At 49.9% G+C, this 20,149-nt stretch overlaps 1 protein-coding gene across 3 annotated transcripts; it reads left to right on the top strand.

Moving 5' to 3' along the window:
• The first annotated feature begins 2,515 nt into the window (after nucleotides 1-2,515).
• Nucleotides 2,516-17,676, top strand: LOC149434531 (iron-sulfur cluster assembly factor IBA57, mitochondrial-like). 3 transcript variants are annotated; one of them, XM_089663673.1, is made up of 3 exons: nucleotides 2,516-2,764; nucleotides 9,611-9,951; nucleotides 17,067-17,676. In XM_089663673.1, the coding sequence occupies exons 1-3, from the start codon at nucleotides 2,532-2,534 to the stop codon at nucleotides 17,456-17,458; spliced, it is 966 nt and encodes a 321-aa protein (XP_089519799.1). In that variant the 5' UTR covers nucleotides 2,516-2,531; the 3' UTR covers nucleotides 17,459-17,676. The 3 variants fall into 3 exon arrangements, with proteins under 3 accessions (XP_089519799.1, XP_089519801.1, XP_089519800.1); XM_089663675.1 differs by lacking the exon at nucleotides 2,516-2,764 and adding an exon at nucleotides 2,869-3,016; XM_089663674.1 differs by lacking the exon at nucleotides 2,516-2,764 and adding an exon at nucleotides 5,509-6,580.
• Nucleotides 17,677-20,149: the final 2,473 nt, after the last annotated feature.

Raw genomic sequence — 20,149 nt, 5'->3', positions numbered from 1 at the left:
TCACCCCCTTCCAGTCCGGACACTTTCCCCCCCTTCCAGTCCAGACACTTTCACCCCCTTCCATTCCGGACACTTTCCCCCCTTCCGGTCCGGACACTTCCCCCCCTTCCGGTCCGGACACTTTCCCCCCCTCCCGGTCCAGACATTCACCCCCTTCCTGTCCGGACACTTTCCCCCCCTTCCGGTCCGGACACTTTCCCCTACCTTCCGGTCCAGACACTTTGCCCCCCTTCCGGTCCGGACACTTTCACCCCCCTTCCATTCCGGACACTTTCACCCCCTTCCAGTCCGGACACTTTTCCTCCCTTCCGGTCCGGACACTTTCCCCCCCTTCCATTCCGGACACTTTCACCCCCTTCCGGTCCGGACACTTTCCCCCTTCCGGTCCGGACACTTTCCCCCCCCTTCCGGTCCGGACACTTTCCCCCCCTCCCGGTCCGGACACTTTCCCCCCCTCCCGGTCCGGACACTTTTCCCCCTTCCGGTCCAGACACTTTCACCCCCTTCCATTCCGGACACTTTCCCCCCCTTCCGGTCCGGACACTTTCACCCCCTTCCATTCCGGACACTTTCACCCCCTTCCATTCCGGACACTTTCCCCCCCTTCCGGTCCGGACACTTTCCCCCCCTTCCGGTCCGGACACTTTCCCCCCCTTCCGGTCCGGACACTTTCCCCCCCTTCCGGTCCGGACACTTTCCCCCCCTTCCGGTCCGGACACTTTCACCCCCTTCCATTCCGGACACTTTCCCACCTCCCAGTCCGGACACTTTCCCCCCCTCCCGGTCCGGACACTTTCACCCCCTTCCATTCCGGACACTTTCCCCCCCTTCCGGTCCGGACACTTTCCCCCCCTTCCATTCCGGACACTTTCCCCCCTTCCATTCCGGACACTTTCACCCCCTTCCATTCCGGACACTTTCCCCCCCTTCCGGTCCGGACACTTTCCCCCCCTTCCGGTCCGGACACTTTCCCCCCCTTCCGGTCCGGACACTTTCCCCCCCTTCCGGTCCGGACACTTTCCCCCCCTTCCGGTCCGGACACTTTCACCCCCTTCCAGTCCGGACACTTTCCCCCCCTTCCAGTCCGGACACTTTCCCCCCTTCCGGTCCGGACACTTCCCCCCCTTCCGGTCCGGACACTTTCCCCCCTCCCGGTCCAGACATTCACCCCCTTCCTGTCCGGACACTTTCCCCCCTTCCGGTCCGGACACTTTCACCCCCTTCCGGTCCGGACACTTTCCCCCCTTCCGGTCCGGACACTTCCCCCCCCTTCCGGTCCGGACACTTTCCCCCCCTTCCGGTCCGGACACTTTCACCCCCTTCCGGTCCGGACACTTTCCCCCCCATCCGGTCCGGACACTTTCACCCCCTTCCTGTCCGGACACTTTCACCCCCTTCCATTCCAGACACTTTTCCCCCTTCCGGTCCAGACACTCCCCCCCTTCCGGTCCGGCACTTTCCCCCCTTCCGGTCCGGACACTTCCCCCCCTTCCGGTCCGGCACTTCCCCCCCCCCTTCCGGTCCAGACACTTTCACCCCCTTCCTATCCAGGCCAATTTTCAGCTCTGTCACACTTTGAATGACAATTGCGCGGTCATGCAACACTGTACCCATATGAGTTTTTTTAGCATTTTTTTGAGACAGATAAAACTTTATTTTGGTGGTATTTATTCACCGCTGGGAGTTTTATTTTTTTTGCTAAATAAATAAAGTCCAAAAATTTTGAAAAAAAGTGCTTTTCTTATAAAAATTTTGCAAACAAATAATCTCTCTTCATAAATCTTGGCCAAATGTATTCCGTTATCTTTTTAGTAAAAAAAAATAACCCAAAATTAGTTTATACCCAAAAATTATAATTTTTAAAAAACATTTTTTACATTATTATATTATTTTTTTAAACATAATGTCACCCTAGCAGTACAGTGTCACCATAGTGACACTGTACTACTTGTGGGGGGGGTGAAGATTTTTTTTTTTATATACGGACACGTTCACCCCCTAGGCAGGAAGGGGTAGAAGTGGCCAGTAGGCAGAAAGGGAGTGAACGTGCCCGGTAGGCAGGAAGGGGGTGAACGTGCCCGGTAGGCAGGAAGGGAGTGAACGTGCCCGGTAGGCAGGAAGGTGGGTGAACGTGCCCGGTAGGCAGGAAGGGAGTGAACGTGCCCGGTAGGCAGGAAGGGGATGAACGTGCCCGGTAGGCAGCAAGGGAGTGAACGTGCCCGGTAGGCAGGAAGGGGTGAACGTGCCCGGTAGGCAGGAAGTGGGTGAACGTGCCCGGTAGGCAGGGAGTGGGTGAACGTGCCCGGTAGGCAGGAAGGGAGTGAACGTGCTCGGTAGGCAGGGAGTGGGTGAACGTGCCCGGTAGGTGAGGGGTTAACCTTTTCGGTAAGTGTTGTTACTGCTGGAACCGAATTGATACATTTTGTAACTTTTGAGAAACCTGCAGTACCGCCTCCCCGCCGGCAGAGGGTACGCCGCAGCTAAAAGGCCACGTCACGTGAGAAGGACGGTCCACGTGACTGACCGGAGTCATGGCGTGGCCGCGGCTTCTCTCCCTCCTGAGCCGTCCTTGGGTCCGCCGCCTGAGCGGCAGTTGCTATCCGCTGAGGGAGCACCGGGGGCTGCTGCGGCTCCGAGGCCCGAACACCCCGGCTTTCCTGCAGGGTCTCGTCACCAACGACACGGAGCGGCTGGAGGAGGGCGCCGTGTACGCTCACCTGCTCAACGTGCAGGGGCGGAGCTTGTATGATGTCATCCTGTACAGGTAACGTAAAGCGTGAGTACGCAGGGGCGGCCATCTTTACTCCGGGAAAAGGCTGGCAGTTTGTGTCCAATGTTGTCAGTGTTGGTGATGACGTGTACACATTACTGACTCCGATCGCCGGTCATTGTCGGAGGTTTACGGTTGTAGATCATCAGAGGAATGACAACCCGCGGCAGGTTCTGGCACTAGTGATGACGTCATCATCCTTCCTATGAGATCATGGGAAAGCTCAGCCCAAGCTAAAGTGCCGGGGTCAGGAGTATGTAATTACAGAGTGTATGGGGTCGGGAGTTCAGAGGTGTTCAGAGTGTAGGGTCTGGAGTATGTACTGTACAGAGTGTAGGGGGTCGGGAGTATGTACTGTACAGAGCGTAGGGGGTCTGGAGTATGTACAGAGCGTAGGGGGTCGGGAGTATGTACATACTGTACAGAGCGTAGGGGGTCGGGAGTATGTACATACTGTACAGAGCGTAGGGGGTCGGGAGTATGTACATACTGTACAGAGCGTAGGGGGTCGGGAGTATGTACTGTACAGAGCGTAGGGGGTCTGGGAGTATGTACTGTACAGAGCGTAGGGGGTCGGGAGTATGTACTGTACAGAGCGTAGGGGGTCGGGAGTATGTACTGTACAGAGCGTAGGGGGTCTGGAGTATGTACAGAGCGTAGGGGGTCGGGAGTATGTACATACTGTACAGAGCGTAGGGGGTCGGGAGTATGTACATACTGTACAGAGCGTAGGGGTCGGGAGTATGTACATACTGTACAGAGCGTAGGGGGGTCGGGTGTATGTACTGTACAGAGCGTAGGGGGTCGGGTGTATGTACTGTACAGAGCGTAGGGGGTCGGGTGTATGTACTGTACAGAGCGTAGGGGGTCGGGTGTATGTACTGTATAGAGCGTAGGGGGTCGGGTGTATGTACTGTATAGAGCGTAGGGGGTCGGGTGTATGTACTGTATAGAGCGTAGGGGGTCGGGTGTATGTACTGTATAGAGCGTAGGGGGTCGGGAGTATGTACTGTACAGAGCGTAGGGGGTCAGGAGTATGTATGTACTGTACAGAGCGTAGGGGGTCGGGAGTATGTACTGTATAGAGCGTAGGGGGTCGGGTGTATGTACTGTATAGAGCGTAGGGGGTCGGGTGTATGTACTGTATAGAGCGTAGGGGGTTGGGTGTATGTACTGTATAGAGCGTAGGGGGGTCGGGAGTATGTACTGTACAGAGCGTAGGGGTCGGGAGTATGTACTGTACAGAGCGTAGGGGGTCTGGAGTATGTACAGAGCGTAGGGGGTCGGGAGTATGTACATACTGTACAGAGCGTAGGGGGTCGGGAGTATGTACATACTGTACAGAGCGTAGGGGGTCGGGAGTATGTACTGTACAGAGCGTAGGGGGTCGGGAGTATGTACTGTACAGAGCGTAGGGGGTCGGGAGTATGTACTGTACAGAGCGTAGGGGGTCGGGAGTATGTACTGTACAGAGCGTAGGGGGTCGGGAGTATGTACTGTACAGAGCGTAGGGGGTCGGGAGTATGTACTGTACAGAGCGTAGGGGGTCGGGAGTATGTACTGTACAGAGCGTAGGGGGTCGGGAGTATGTACTGTACAGAGCGTAGGGGGTCGGGAGTATGTACTGTACAGAGCGTAGGGGGTCGGGAGTATGTACTGTACAGAGCGTAGGGGTCAGGAGTATGTACTGTACAGAGCGTAGGGTCAGGAGTATGTACTGTACAGAATATAGGGGTCAGGTTTATGTGCATACAGAGTGCAGGGGGTCGGGAGTATGTACTGTACAGAGCGTAGGGGTCAGGAGTATGTACTGTACAGAGTGTAGGGATCAGCAGTGTGTAATGTACAGAGTGTAGGGATCAGCAGTGTGTAATGTGCAGAGTGTTGGGGTCAGGAATGTGTAACGTACAGAGTGTAGAGATCAGGTGTATTTACAGAGTGTGGGCCAGGATTGTGTATGTGTAGTGTAGGGGTCAGGAGTGTGTAATGTACAGAGTATAGGGGTAAGGTTTATGTGATGTACACTGTACACTACAACACTCCTGACCCCTACACTCTGTACATTACACACCCCTGCCTCTACACTACACTATACATACACCTGATCTCTACACTCTGTAAGTTACACACTCCTGCCTCTACACTCTACATTACACACTCCTGATCCCTACACTCTCTACATACTGCTGATCCCTACACTCTCTACATACTCCTGATCCCTACACTCTGTACATCACATACCCTTATACTCTGTACATACACATTTCTGACCCCTACACTACAATATACATACATAATCCTGGCCCCACACTCTGTACATACACTTGATCTATACACTCTGTACGTTACACATTCCCTGACCCCAACACTGCACATACATACTGCTGATCCCTACACTCTGTACATTACACACTCCTGACCCCTGCACTCTGTATGCACATACTCCTGACCCCTGCACTATGTACATTACACACTCTTCACCCCTGCACTTTGTACATTATACACTCCTGACCCTTACAGAGTGTAGGGGTCAGGAGTAATATGTACAGAGTATGGGGGTCAGGAGTGTGTTTGTACGGAGTGTATGGGTTAGAAGTATGTACAGAGTGTAGAGGTCAGGTGTATGTATGTACAGAATTAAGGAATGTGTAATGTACAAATTGTAGGGGTCAGGAGTATGTATGTACAGGGTGTAGGGGTCAGGTGTTTATGTACAGATTGTAGGGGTCAGGAGTATGTATGTACAAAATTTAGGGGTCAGGAGTATGTATGTACAGAATTTAGGGGTTAGGAGTATGTACAGAGTGTAGGGGTCAGGAGTGTGTAATGTACAGATTGTAGGGGTCAGGAGTGTGTAATGTACAGATTGTAGGGGTCAGGAGTATGTATGTACAGAATTTAGGGGTTAGGAGTATGTATGTACATAGTTTAGGGGTTAGGAGTATGTACAGAGTGTAGGGGTCAGGAGTGTGTGTGTACAGAATTTAGGGGTGAGGCGTATGTATGTGCAGAATGTAGGGGTCAGGTGTGCGTGCTGTAAAGAGCATAGGGATCAGGAGTGTGTAATGTACAGAGTGTAGGGGTTAGGAGTATGTATGTACAGACTTTAGGGGTCAGGAGTATGTATGTACAGACTTTAGGGGTCAGGAGTATGTATGTACAGAATTTAGGGGTCAGGAGTCTGTATGTACAGAATTTAGGGGTCAGGAGTATGTGCATGCAGGGGTCAGGAGTATGTATGTACAGAGTGTAGGGGTCAGGAGTCTGTGTGTACAGAGTGTAGGGGTCAGGAGTCTGTGTGTACGGAGTGTAGGGGTCAGGAGTCTGTGTGTACGGAGTGTAGGGGTCAGGAGTCTGTGTGTACAGAGTGTAGGGGTCAGGAGTCTGTGTGTACAGAGTGTAGGGGTCAGGAGTCTGTGTGTAGAGGTCAGGTGTGTGTGCTGTAAAGAGCATCGGGAGTGTTTAATGTGCAAAGCACAGGGGTCAGCAGTATGTAATAGGGCACCAGGTAAGAGATGCGTCTCATAGAGGCAGCCGGCAGCCATGACACACATGAGGGAGATCCCTCGTCTGGAAGACATAGACACGGTTGTTGGAGTTCAGAGATAAGAAGGAAGCAGCAAAGGGCTGACGTGGCTCTTCTCCTCCGCAGATCTCCGGCTGTGCCGTGTCAGGAGAAGCAGAGCCAGCCCAGGATTTATCTGAGATGAGCGGCAGTGCTCTGGGTTGGCGAGATAAAGTATCTGCACCCCTCCCACCGCCACATCCATGGAGTTGGAGTAAAGATGGACACCTCCAGCTCCATCCTGTGTACGCGAGGACGTCACACCGTGTTCTGTGTTTGATAGGAATACTAATTATACAAAAAAGAGCAAAAAATTAATTACACCCAAATGCTTCCAATAACACCAAACTTTTTTCATTTTGGATAGAGCCAGGGATGGATATGACCCCGGTCAGGTGTATTTTTCTTTGTTTTTTTTTTTCATCTGTGTCCCATGGGGGAGATTTACCTTCACTTCCTGTCCCATCTCCAAACAGGAAGTAAGAGGAAATCTCTGACAAGGGAATTTCTAGTGGAACCTGCAGCCCCACCCCCTTTAGGTCACCAGAACCAATGTCCCCATTGGAAGATTTCCCCTCTCTTACTTTTTCAAAATTTTGGATTTTCTTTTACTTTCAATGATAATAGAGAGGATGAATCTCCGTACGTCTCGGTTTACACCTGTGCACTTGGCGTTTGATCCTTTTTTGTGGTGCGCTTTTTTTTTTCCCAACTTGTTGCTGGGCAAATTAAAACGCATCAAAAATGCACTACGTGGTTTTCTGCGTTTCCATTGAAGTCTATAGAACCAAAAACGCAATGTTTTTTCTTTAAAAAAAAAAAAGTCCCCGACCCTTTCCAAAAAAACGCAGCTAGTGAAAACGCAGAGATGGGAACGTGTCCCATAGGAAATCATGTGGAATGGACTGTACTGCGTTTCTGCAAAACGCTGCGGGGACTTATGGGGACACAGACAGCAATAAAAACCTGACAGGGGGTCTTTCTCCATTCTATCCAAAACTAAAAAAAAAAAAAAATTACTTTAGTTATACTTTAACCCCCTCCCAAAAAAATGTGGACCCCCCCCTCCCCACATACATACGCATGCAAGTGCAACCGGCACATACACTATATTGCCAAAAGTATTGTCCCCGCCCTCCAAATTATGTGATTCAGGTGCTCCAATCCCCTCCCAATCATGTGATTCAGGTGTTCCAATCCCCTCCCAATCATGTGATTCAGGTGTTCCAATCCCCTCCCAATCACGTGATTCAGGTGTTCCAATCCCCTCCCAATCACGTGATTCAGGTGTTCCAATCCCCTCCCAATCACGTGATTCAGGTGTTCCAATCCCCTCCCAATCATGTGATTCAGGTGTTCCAATCCCCTCCAAATCATGTGATTCAGGTGTTCCAATCCCCTCCAAATCATGTGATTCAGGCGTTCCAATCCCCTCCAAATCATGTGATTCAGGTGTTCCAATCCCCTCCAAATCATGTGATTCAGGTGTTCCAATCCCCTCCAAATCATGTGATTCAGGTGTTCCAATCCCTTCCCAGTCATGTGATTCAGGTGTTCCAATCCCTTCCCAGTCATGTGATTCAGGTGTTCCAATCCCCTCCCAGTCATGTGATTCAGGTGTTCCAATCCCCTCCCAGTCACGTGATTCAGGTGTTCCAATCCCCTCCCAGTCACGTGATTCAGGTGTTCCAAATCCCCTCCCAATCACGTGATTCAGGTGTTCCAATCCCCTCCCAATCACGTGATTCAGGTGTTCCAATCCCCTCCCAATCACGTGATTCAGGTGTTCCAATCCCCTCCCAATCACGTGATTCAGGTGTTCCAATCCCCTCCCAATCACGTGATTCAGGTGTTCCAATCCCCTCCCAATCATGTGATTCAGGTGTTCCAATCCCCTCCATGGACACAGGTGTATACAATCAAGCCCCTAGGCATGCAGACGGCTTCTACAAACATTGGTGAAAGAATGGGTCGCTCTCAGGAGCTCAGTGACTCCAAGCGTGGTCCCGTGATAGGTGGTCACCTGGGCAACAAGTCCATCCATGACATTTCCTGGCTACTAAATATTCCACGCTCAACTGTTAGTGGGATTATAACAAAGTGGAAGCCACTGGGAACAACAGCCACTCAGCCACCAAGTGGTAGGCCACGTCACATGACAGGGCGGGGTCAGCGCATGCTGAAGCGCACAGTGCGCAGAAGTCACCAACTGTCTGCAGAGTCAATAGCTAAAGACCTCCAAACTTGGTGTGACCTTCAGATGAGCCCAACAACAAATAAATAATCTTCATGCCTAAAATTGTTTTTTAAAAGTGTGTGGCTCTGGCAGCAGAAGGGTTAAACATCACTATTCACAGGTAGGCTATAACTTTCTGACCCCCCCCCCCCCACCTAATATGGAGTAGGCCCCACCCCCCTTTTGCCATCAGAACAGCCCTGACCTGTCCAGGCATGGACTCCGCTAGACCTCTGAAGATATCTGTGGTATCTGCCACCAAGCTGTCAGTAGCAGATCCTTTAAGTCCTGTAAGTTGGGAGGTGGAATTTCCATGGATCAGACTTGTTTTTCCAGCACCTATCGCAGATGCTCGATTGAACTGAGATCTGGAGAACTAGGAGGCCAAGGCAACACCTCAAACTCTTTATTGTGTTCCTCAAACCATTCTTGGACCATACTGCATCCCGGTGCCATCTCTTCCCTGGTAAGTGACGCACGCCCCCCCCCCCCCCCGGCCATCCACATGATGGAAAAGAAAACGTGACCAGACCAGGCCACCTTCTTCCATTGCTCCGTTTTCCAGTTCTGATGCTCACATGTTCATTGTCGTGGCTTGCGGCTGTGGACACGGGTCAGCATAGGCACCTTGACTGGTCTTCAGCTATGCAGCCCCATACACAACAAAACTGAGATACCCTTTGTTTCTGCTTTCAACACATCAACTTCAGGGACAACATGTTCCCTTCAGGGGTGGACTGACCATTTGGAAACTCAGGCACTGCCCGAGGGCCCGGGGTCAGTAGGGGGCCCCATGAGATGCCCCTGGTACCTTTTTCATAGGCTTTTTTGAGTTTGGGTAAGGACACAGGGGCCCCATGATCCCCTATTGCCCGGGGGCCCCATGAGTTGTCAGTCCGCCCCTGGTTCCCATGCTGCCTAATATATCCCACCCACTTTCAGATGCCATTGTCACCAGATGATGTTATTCGCTTTGCCCGTTTGTGGTCATGTTGGCCGATCGATGTATATAATAACCTCCGATTGCTTCGTCTTCCAGGCTCTCCTCAGAAGCGGATGGACAGTCTGATACCCTACTAGAGTGTGACATCCAGGCGTTGGGGCCCATCCAGAAACATCTGCAGGTCTACAACTTCCGGAAGAAGGTGGAGGTGGCGCCCTGTCCGGAGCTGTCGCTGTGGGCCGTCCTTCCAGGTCAGAAACCGCAGGATGGTCTCGGGGAGAGGGCGCCGAGCCCGGTGGTGGTGTGCAGCCCTGACCCTCGAGTGCCGGCGATGGGATGGAGGATTGTGGCCCCGACAGACGGGAATATCACCGACCTGCTGCCTGGAGCTCAGCCGGGAAACTACGAGGAGTACTGCAAGCACCGATATGAACACGGTAGGTGTGGAGATGGAGAGATGCAGAAGATCAGCGTGAGCCCAGGTTCACATACATGCGGTGCGGTACATCACATGCGATTTGTGCAGGAACCGCACTGCTTTCCTGCGCCAATCATATGCGATTTGTGTGCGGTGCGATCGGAGACGTACATTTTGTATGGTTCAAATCTCACCGCACCTGCACCAAAAACGTGCAGGACCCTTTTTTGGTCCGCATAGAATCGGATCACACGGGTATTCACAGCTATGTGATCCGATTCTGCACATCGCACTGCTTGTTAAGATACACACCCGCTGCGATTCGCAAGAACGAAACGCGATTCTGATGCGGTGCGGAAAACGCTGCAAATTCCGCACCGCATCAGTGTGAACCCAGCCGCAACGCTCACAGACTCTGCTGATTGGAAGGCTCTAGCTCTGACTCAGCAGGGGGAGCGGACTTCTGTAAAGAGACATTTTATTTCATTTCATTTTATGTTTGATTTATTTAGTTATTTACATTTATTTTTATTAATTTTTCTTCTTATGTTTCTTATCCTTTTTTTCTCTTTTATTTTTTCTCTTTTTATTTTTTTAAAAGAGAAAAAAAGAAAAGAGAGAAAAAAAGAAAAGCAAAAAAAGAAAGAGAAAAAAGTATATCTTTACCAATGCAAAAATGGGCCGTGTGTCGTTTAGTGTCCGGTCATACCGGTGCGATTTCAGGTGCAATTTGCGAATTGAATTTGCACCTAAAATCGCATTTAGCACCCGGGCATACCAGCATCTAATGAATGTGAGCCCGGATTCACACCGATGCGGTGGGACACATCGCATGTGATTCGCACAGGAACCGCACCGCATTCCTGCACAAATCACATGCGATTTCTGTGCAGTGCATACATTTTGTATGGCTCAAATCACATCGCATCCGCACCAAAAAAATGCAGGACCCTTTTTTAGTCCGCATCAGAATCGGATCGAAACTGTTGACACCCATGTGATTGTTTGGGTCAAGGTCAGGGTCAAAGGTCAACGTCAAAGGTCAGGATTTAAAAAAAAATTGGTATCCGTGTCAGTTAGTGTCAGTGTCAGTGTGTTTTAGGTTAAAAAAAAAGATAAAAACAAAATGCGCACTATTGTTTCTGGGCTGCACCCCGGGTACAAACAACCAATAACGTGCACATATATGGTATCGCTGCGATCGTCAAGAGCTGGAGAATTTATTTTGGGTTGTTCTTTGGCGGTAGGTTATGGTAGTAACACGAAACACACAGCTAAACTAAGATATATATATTTATTTTTTTTATTTTTTTTTTTTTACACTGATTGCTTTTACACCCAAAAAAGGCTGTAAAAGCAATCATTTCTCCTTCTCTCTGGCTGCATTCTTGCAGCCATTGAGAATACTGTGTGAGCTGTGATTGGTCACAGCTTGTCACATGGTACAAGGTTGTTGTGAATAGCCCTGTACCATGTGACCTCTGTGATCATTCACAGATTTCGCACGTAGTAAGCAATGATGTCAGAAGTGACATCTTGCTTACATTGTTCATGTGATCACTGATTGGCCTATCAGTGATCACATGAATCGGGACCTCACACAGAGGTCCCGTACGACGATCGGTGTTCCTTTGTGTCCGGAGGACACAGCGGGCACCGGATCGCGGTGCCGTGCCCCTTCAGGGAGCGCACACAATTCAAAATCCTGTACTGCCACCATCTGGCCGTTTATATACAGTGGCCGGACGGGAAGTGGTTAAACATTAAAACGGTGTCTGCAGCCTGGTGTGACCTCCAGAATGGCCAATCCCACGTCAAACCGATGTCCTATCTTGGGTGGATGCGAGTCGGATGAATCACATTTCATTTTTTTGTTTTTTTTAATCTTTGGAGACTCTTGCAGGAAATTCTTTCTGGTAAAGTTCTTGTTTATGCCCCAACCCCCCTCCCCCCCACCTCTACTCATTGCACGTGTCGTTCTCCCCACCAGATTTTCATTGTATTTGTTTATTGGACGTCACACGGCCTCCAGCTGGAGAAGTCTTGTAAAGGATGCGGCTGGGAGAGTTTATCTTGGGGATTCCCGAGATATTTAGGAAGCTTCTGGATAAATCTATCTCTGGCCTTCCTCTCCGTCTCGCACAGTTGTAGCGGCTCCTCTCCTGGAAACGGCTTCCTCTGATTTCCCCGCACACTGTGAGCTTCTCACCATGTGCATTGGAAGCATTAGAAGCTGCAGCAAGTCAGACATAGCTCCGCCCCATTTGCTGGCTGGAGGACGCCCAGCACCTTCTAGCCCTTTGCTCCCCTGGCCCCGCCACTTTCATTCATTGGATTTCAGATCTGTCAATCTTGTAGGCTCAGCATCACAGGTGGGCGTTACCAAGGGTGGTCTACTTGCCAAGGAGCCCCCAGTCTTCCAGACTGACCCCCCCCCCCGCCAATCAAGGCATTTTGATATTTGCATAACCGCTCCCAAGAGCCAGCCCACTGCGTCAGGACTTGAGGGCTGGGATGTTCTCAGGAAGCTATGTACAGCACCCTGCCGGCCCCTCCCACCAGCCATTCGAGAATAGAGAAGCATAGAGACCCAGTGATGTCATCACTGAGCCTAAAATAAGGGATTTCATGAAAAGAGGTTGTAGAGGGGTAAGTTTTTTTTTGTTTTTTTTTTTCTTTTTTCTTTTTTTTGTATTTTCATGCATTCTGTGTGCAGCTCCCCCCCACAATACTCGCCTGTGCCTGATCTCGGTCCAGCGATGTACAGGAGAGCAGTGGCTCCCCTGGGTCTCTGCCTCCTTATTGGCTGAGGCACAACAGCGGCTGTCAATCACAGCCAGTGTGGAGGGAACTGTTACAATTAAGCACGAGATCATCATGTGAAACGGGTTAACAGGTCCTGTATACAAGTCCTGGTGTTTTATGTGTCCTATGGATCAATAAATATTCACTATACTCATCCTCCAGTGTGCGGCTAACCCTTCTTCCTATTGGAGGGGGCAGGGCCAAGCTGCGCTCTGCCGTGTCTTATGGATACAGAGAGAAGGGCTCGGGAGCGAGCACGCACCAGTGTCTCCCCATAGCAAGGGGGGAGGAGCCACAAGCATCGGCGGGGGACCCAAGAAGAGGAGGATCACAGCTGCTCTGTGCAACACCATTACACAGAGCAGGTAACTATAACATGTTTGTTATTTTAAAAAAATAAAAAAACTAACCTTAACTATCACTTTAGTTTACAAATTTCATTTTTATGATTTAATAAAGCCTTCCCGGAGTGCTCACAGTAGGTTTCCCAACTGTGTATGCCTGATCAGCAATTTATAGCAGGACTGCGGCGGGCATTCTGACACTGGGGGGGGAACTGACTTGGTGTCACTGACATTCCCAGTGACGCCAATACAGTGATCAGTGCTAATAAGGTAGGTTTCCCAGCTGTGTATGCCTGATCAGCAATTTATAGCAGGACTGCAGTGGGCATTCTGACACGGGGGGGGGGGGGGGGGGGGGTCATTCCCAGTGACACCAATACAGTGATCAGTGCTAATAAAAATCACTAACACTGTACTAATGGCACTAGGCAGGAAGGGGTTAATATCTGGGGCGATCAAAGGGTTAATTGTGTGCTGTTTCACTGTGTGCTGTATGTGTGCTTCACTGTAAGCACCCTGCTGTGCAGAGCCATACAAAGCAGTGTGCAGGAGCTGACAGGGGAGAGATCTGTGTTGTGTATACACAGGTCTCTCCCCCGTCCGAGATAAAGGGAGATCCGGGTGCCTGCGAGGAATCACCGGCTAGGACCCAGTGATTGACAGCCGAGGCCACGAATGGCCTCCTACCTGGAACTGCAAGATCACGCATATATACACGTGATTATGTTGCACCCGTGCCACCCTGTAGTAGTATTTCTGCTATAAAACGATGCAGGTTAAACTGTGTAGGGGGTTCATTACTGTTAGTTGGGTAAAGATGTGGAACTCCCTTCTACAGTTGGTGGTGTCAGAGTGTAAATAAGATCAAAAACCTTTTAGATACGGCGGGTAAAATAGCTATTGAACACTTCATCATTTTTTCTCAGTTAAATTGAAAATTTCCTTTCAAATACTTACCGTAATTTTCCTTTCCTGATGGACTCCATGGCAGCATAGGTATGTGTTAGTCCCACGCTCTCCTATAGGACCCCTCTCCCATAAATCTTTGCTCCTCGCCAGAGGCCATGTTCCATAACTAGCCTACTCATGGCATTGGGAGGGTACTCCTGCTGCTATGGAGTCCATCAGGAAAGGAAAATTACAGTAAGTAGTTGATAGGAGATTTTCCGTTTTCCTGACAGACTCCATGGCAACATACGTATGGGAAATAACTAGCCATACACACACGGGTGGGCAGTTACTCAAATAAAGACTTTAATTTGCCAAGTCAACCAACAGGACTTTCAAACCAAAATTAACAAAGGATAAGGAGGCAGGCTCTACACAGTAATGAGACATAAAAGTGTTGATTGAGGACCATGAGGCCACTCTGCAGATCATCTCAGGGGCGACATGCCGGGAAGCTGCCCAGGATGTAACCACACTTCTGGTTGAGTGGGCGGTCACCGCCTCCAGAGGCACCAAGCCCTTACCTCTGTGTAGGCCATCTGGATGATCCAGGCCGTGTTTGACCTGAGAGACATCTGGTCTCCTTTACTCTACTCTTCCCATGGAAAAGGATGAAAAGACTTCACCATCAGTGCTGTGGACACCATGTTGCCAGTGATCTTCAGGCATTGGAGGGCATGAAGGTGTGAAGAAGACAGGGCAGGTAGTATTCCGCTCTGGATCACCGAAATCTCCACGGGCAGGGAGATAGTGGTGCCGATCGTTTTGAAATGTGCCCTGATAAATATTAGAGACCACGTGGGCTCCAACTGGCTCTTGTGGGCCCTATGCTGTAGTAGCTGTACTCTGTCCTGGGATAGAAGGAGCAGGTCGTCTAGGTAGAGGTGACATCGAAAGCCCAAAGGGGAGACACACAAACTGGAGATACTGATTGTCCACAGCGAACCAGAGGAATCTCTGAAAATCTCTTGCAATGAGCACATGAAAGTAGGCGTCCTTCAGATCTATAGACAGGAGCCAGTCGACTGGCTGAATTGCTTGTTGAATTGTGAACAGCATCTCCATCTTGAATTTTGACTTCCTGATCAATTAATTTAGATGGGTCAGATCTATGACCATCCAGGCCCCGTTTCCTTTCTGGACCAAAAAGAAGGGAGAGCACATGTCCTGAAATTCTTCGCCCCCCGGAACCGGAAAGATAGCGACCTGTACTAGCAGAGAGTCCACGTAGGACAACAGGAATTCCCTGCTTTCTTTGGAATGTGGAAGGGCCGTGGGGTGAACCTGAGATGAGGAGGGCTCTTGAACACCCAAGTATGCCCTAAAGATACCATGTTGACGGCCCAGGCATCCCGGATTGAAGCCGCCCAGACATGCCGAAAGTGGCGAAGGTCTGCCCCCACCTGGCCTGCTTGAGCGCGCTCATTCTCAAAAGGACTTTGTGGCCTCACAACCTCCAGAGGTCAAGCCCTTGGAGGATTTCTGAAAAGATGATCAGCTTCTCCTCCAGCTTCTCTTCAATTCGCGGCCTGGCTTGTAAAGGCGCACGTCCCTAGCTCATTCTGAGCCTTGACCTCTGGGCTGAGCCCTCTTCTGGCCTAGCAGACGCCAATCTTGGGGCAGGAAACCAGACCTCCAGCCTGTAGCCCAGGCTTTAGCTCTGTCCAGTTTGTTCCCAAACAGGGAGAAACCCTCAAAGACCATGCCTGCTTAGAGGCCAGATCAACCAACCAGGGCCGAAGCCACAACACACGTTTTGACTGTAATCGAGGACAGCATAAGCCGAGCCAGCAGACAGGTAAGGTCGAGTGAGCCTCCTCCAGGAAGGCAGTTGCCAACCTCAGCTCCCGAATTCCTGAATTCCTGGTCACCTCTTCCGGAACTCCTCTGAGGCCCACATCCACGTTATCTGACTACACTTCCATGGCTTTAGACAAGGCCGCTAAGGCAAGCGCCTGCTTGCAAGCCATCCCAGTTGTAGTGTAGATTCTCCTATCCATGTTGTCCTTGAAGGACACCAAATCTTCGAGAGGGAGGGTAACGTGCTTGGCTAGTCTCATCAAGGCCACATCCACCAGAGGGGCCAATTCTTGATGTTTGATGTCCTCTGACTTGAATGGATAAAGCTTGGCTGCTTTATTCAGCAAGGAGGCCCTCTGATCGACATTGCTCCACTCCTCAAAGAAAATTTCCCAGAGTTCCTCCAGGAAACGAAAGTTTGTATAATCCTTAGATGTTTAAAGAATTTTCTGTGTTTAGGGGGAGACTCCATGTCTTTTTCCCACTTCAGGGCGAGACCAATGCGAAATCAAAGCCCACACACGGATCTTGACTCTCTGCCTCACTGTCTGAGGCTCCGGCTGACAGGTGGCTAGGTTGTGAAGGCTCCAATCCCTTCTGGGGATCTTTGGGAGGGGAGTACACCCCAACCAATGGACCTTGTGCGTGACTAATTAGAAAGCAATCCTGCTCCTTGTCAGTACAAATTAATATCAGCTGGTTTAGTCTCAACTAATGGCCTCAAAAAAGGTGTCTCATTACCAAGGTGACACACAAAAAACATCTCATGATGGGTAGCAATCTCAAGACCTTCTCAACCTTATTGTTGCAAAACATACTGATGGCATTGGTTACAGAGGGAATTCTCAACGTCTGAATGTTTCTGTGAGCACTGTTGGGGCCATAATCTAGAAGACCACTAAAAGAATTCCACAGCATGTTCCTCAGTATGTAGTAGCATTGGGCAACAAGATAGGCTCAGAAAATACACAATTCTAGCTGTTTGAAGTCCTACTATCTTCAGAAACAAAAGAAAAAATTGATACCAGGTTGTATGTTAAAATCTTGATACTGGGTTGTATGTTTAATTTCTGTTACTGGATTTTATTTTAAAATCTAAACAGCTCCATTACAAAAAAGAAAAAAAATTCTGCCTGGATCAACGTCCTTGTCCTCCTCTGAGCTTCTTGGGAGAACATCCAAACTTGTGTAAATGTGAATAATACAAACATTACTAACCTTGTGCTTCTTTTCCTAGGTATTCCAGAGGGGATGAAGGACCTTCCTCCAGGTGTGGCTCTACCGCTGGAATCTAACTTGGTTTACATGAACGGAATCAGTTTTTCCAAAGGATGTTACTTGGGCCAGGAGCTAACAGCCAGGACTCACCACACCGGAGTTATCCGCAAGCGTCTGGTGCCTGTGCACCTCTCATCCCCGTTACCAGCTGAATGTCAGGAATCAGAGATAGTCACGGCCTCTGGGAAAGCGGCTGGTAAATACAGAGCTGGAATTGGTGACTTAGGTCTTGCCCTGTTGAGGCTGGAACACCTTGGAGTAGACCTTCAGATAAAACTAGGAGGCCAGGAGCCAGTCAATGTGAAGGCCTCCACCCCAGAGTGGTGGCCAAAGCCTGAGAATACTTCATGACGAGACTACATCAATGAACAATAAGAGACCGCACTGTGACCGAAAGAGTGTTAAAGAGCATTGTATTTTTTTAATAAGCTACAAGACCGTGTTGTGACTTATTTCTCATTATCTATTATGGTTATTGTGCCTTTATAGGATCATATGTGGGAATTGCACTATTTAATTTTATTAGTCTATGTCGTACAAGCTTAATAAATAAAACAGCACAAACTGCATTCAGAATGGGCCAACCAATGCATCAACACCTCTCGTGCATCACTGAGTCAACTGATTAATACACCAGTCTTTTTCAACTAGGGTTCCTCCTGAGGTTACCAAAGCAAGGAGCAACCGATCCCATACACCAGCCGTTCTCAACTAGGGTTCCTCCTGAGGTTACCAAAGCAAGGAGTAACCAATCCCATACACCAGCCTTCCTCAACTAGGGTTCCTCCTGAGGTTACCAAAGCAAGGAGCAACCAATCTCATACACCAGCCTTCCTCAACTAGGGTTCCTCCTGAGGTTACTAGAGCAAAGAGCAACCAGTCCTATACACCAGCCTTCCTCAACTAGGGTTCCTCCTGAGGTTACCAAAGCAAGGAGCAACCAATCCCATACACCAGCCGTTCTCAACTAGGGTTCCTCCTGAGGTTACTAGAGCAAAGAGCAATCAATCCTACATACCAGCCTTTCTCAACTAGGTGTCAAGGATCTGGATATGACCAGAGATGTGTGGACTGACACAGGGAATAGCAGACTGCAGGAATGATGTAATAAGATAATTTATTAAGAGCTTACACCAATATACAGAAACGCATATGCAAACCAAAAACCAAACCTCCAACTAATAATTAGATGCTCGGGAACACAGGCGTAGACAGAGCTGAAGAAGTAGAATGGTCAGGCAGGCCGGGTCAGGATCAATCGGGCCGATAAGGTACAAAAGGAGCAGGCAGGAGAATGGTCAGGAATAGCCGGGGTCAGTGCAGGCGGAGTTCTGTCAGAGTCAAGCAGGGGAATCAGGCAGGTAGACAACAGGATGCAGATACAGGGGCTCATGGGAAAACACCAAGGCACTGATTGCAGGCCTGGTACTGCGTAAATACACCTCCTGCAATCAGCCTCAGGCGATGGCTTGATTGCAGGTTGAGATCCTGGCTTCTGAAAGCACCCGCTGGCAAGCACCGGTACTGCAGCCCACACGGCAGGTGAGCCCCAGTACCACCAGCGGTGAGTCCTTTCCTGACACTAGGGGTCCTCCTGAGGTTACCAGAGCAAGGAGTAACCAATCCCATACACCAGCCTTCCTCAACTAGGGTTCCTCCTGAGGTTACCAAAGCAAGGAGTAACCAATCCCATACACCAGCCTTCCTCAACTAGGGTTCCTCCTGAGGTTACCAAAGCAAGGAGTAACCAATCCCATACACCAGCCTTCCTCAACTAGGGTTCCTCCTGAGGTTACCAAAGCAAGGAGCAACCAATCTCATACACCAGCCTTCCTCAACTAGGGTTCCTCCTGAGGTTACTAGAGCAAAGAGCAACCAGTCCTATACACCAGCCTTCCTCAACTAGGGTTCCTCCTGAGGTTACCAAAGCAAGGAGCAACCAATCCCATACACCAGCCGTTCTCAACTAGGGTTCCTCCTGAGGTTACTAGAGCAAAGAGCAATCAATCCTACACACCAGCCTTTCTCAACTAGGTGTCAAGGATCCGGATATGACCAGAGATGTGTGGACTGACACAGGGAATAGCAGACTGCAGGAATGATGTAATAAGATAATTTATTAAGAGCTTACACCAATATACAGAAACGCATATGCAAACCAAAAACCAAACCTCCAACTAATAATTAGATGCTCGGGAACACAGGCGTAGACAGAGCTGAAGAAGTAGAATGGTCAGGCAGGCCGGGTCAGGATCAATCGGGCCGATAAGGTACAAAAGGAGCAGGCAGGAGAATGGTCAGGAATAGCCGGGGTCAGTGCAGGCGGAGTTCTGTCAGAGTCAAGCAGGGGAATCAGGCAGGTAGACAACAGGATGCAGATACAGGGGCTCATGGGAAAACACCAAGGCACTGATTGCAGGCCTGGTACTGCGTAAATACACCTCCTGCAATCAGCCTCAGGCGATGGCTTGATTGCAGGTTGAGATCCTGGCTTCTGAAAGCACCCGCTGGCAAGCACCGGTACTGCAGCCCACACGGCAGGTGAGCCCCAGTACCACCAGCGGTGAGTCCTTTCCTGACACTAGGGGTCCTCCTGAGGTTACCAGAGCAAGGAGGAACCAATCCCATACACCAGCCTTCCTCATCTAGGGTTCCTCCTGATGTTACTAGAGCAATCAATCCCATACACCAGCCTTTCTCAACCAGGATTCCTCCTGAGGTTACCAGAGCAAGGAGCAACCAATCCCATACACCAGCCTTCCTCAACTAGGGTTTCTCCTGAGGTTACCAAAGCAAGGAGCAACCGATCTCATACACCAGCCTTTCTCAACTAGGGTTCCTTCTGAGGTTACTAGGGCAAAGAGCAACCAATCCCATACACCAGCCTTCCTCAACTAAGGTTCCTTCTGAAGTTACTAGAGCAAAGAGCAAATAATCCCATACACCATCCTTTCTCAACCAGGATTCCTCCTGAGGTTACCAGAGCAAGGAGCAACCAACCCCATACACCAGCCTTTCTCAACTAGGGTTTCTCCTGAGGTT

This window comes from Staurois parvus, unplaced genomic scaffold, assembly GCF_062004578.1.
Source record: "Staurois parvus isolate SC_StPar_1 unplaced genomic scaffold, SC_StPar_1.0 ptg001745l, whole genome shotgun sequence".
NCBI classification, from domain to species: domain Eukaryota; kingdom Metazoa; phylum Chordata; class Amphibia; order Anura; family Ranidae; genus Staurois; species Staurois parvus.
Note: the sequence above shows the minus strand (reverse complement) of the source record. Positions and strands in the feature narration are given on the sequence as shown.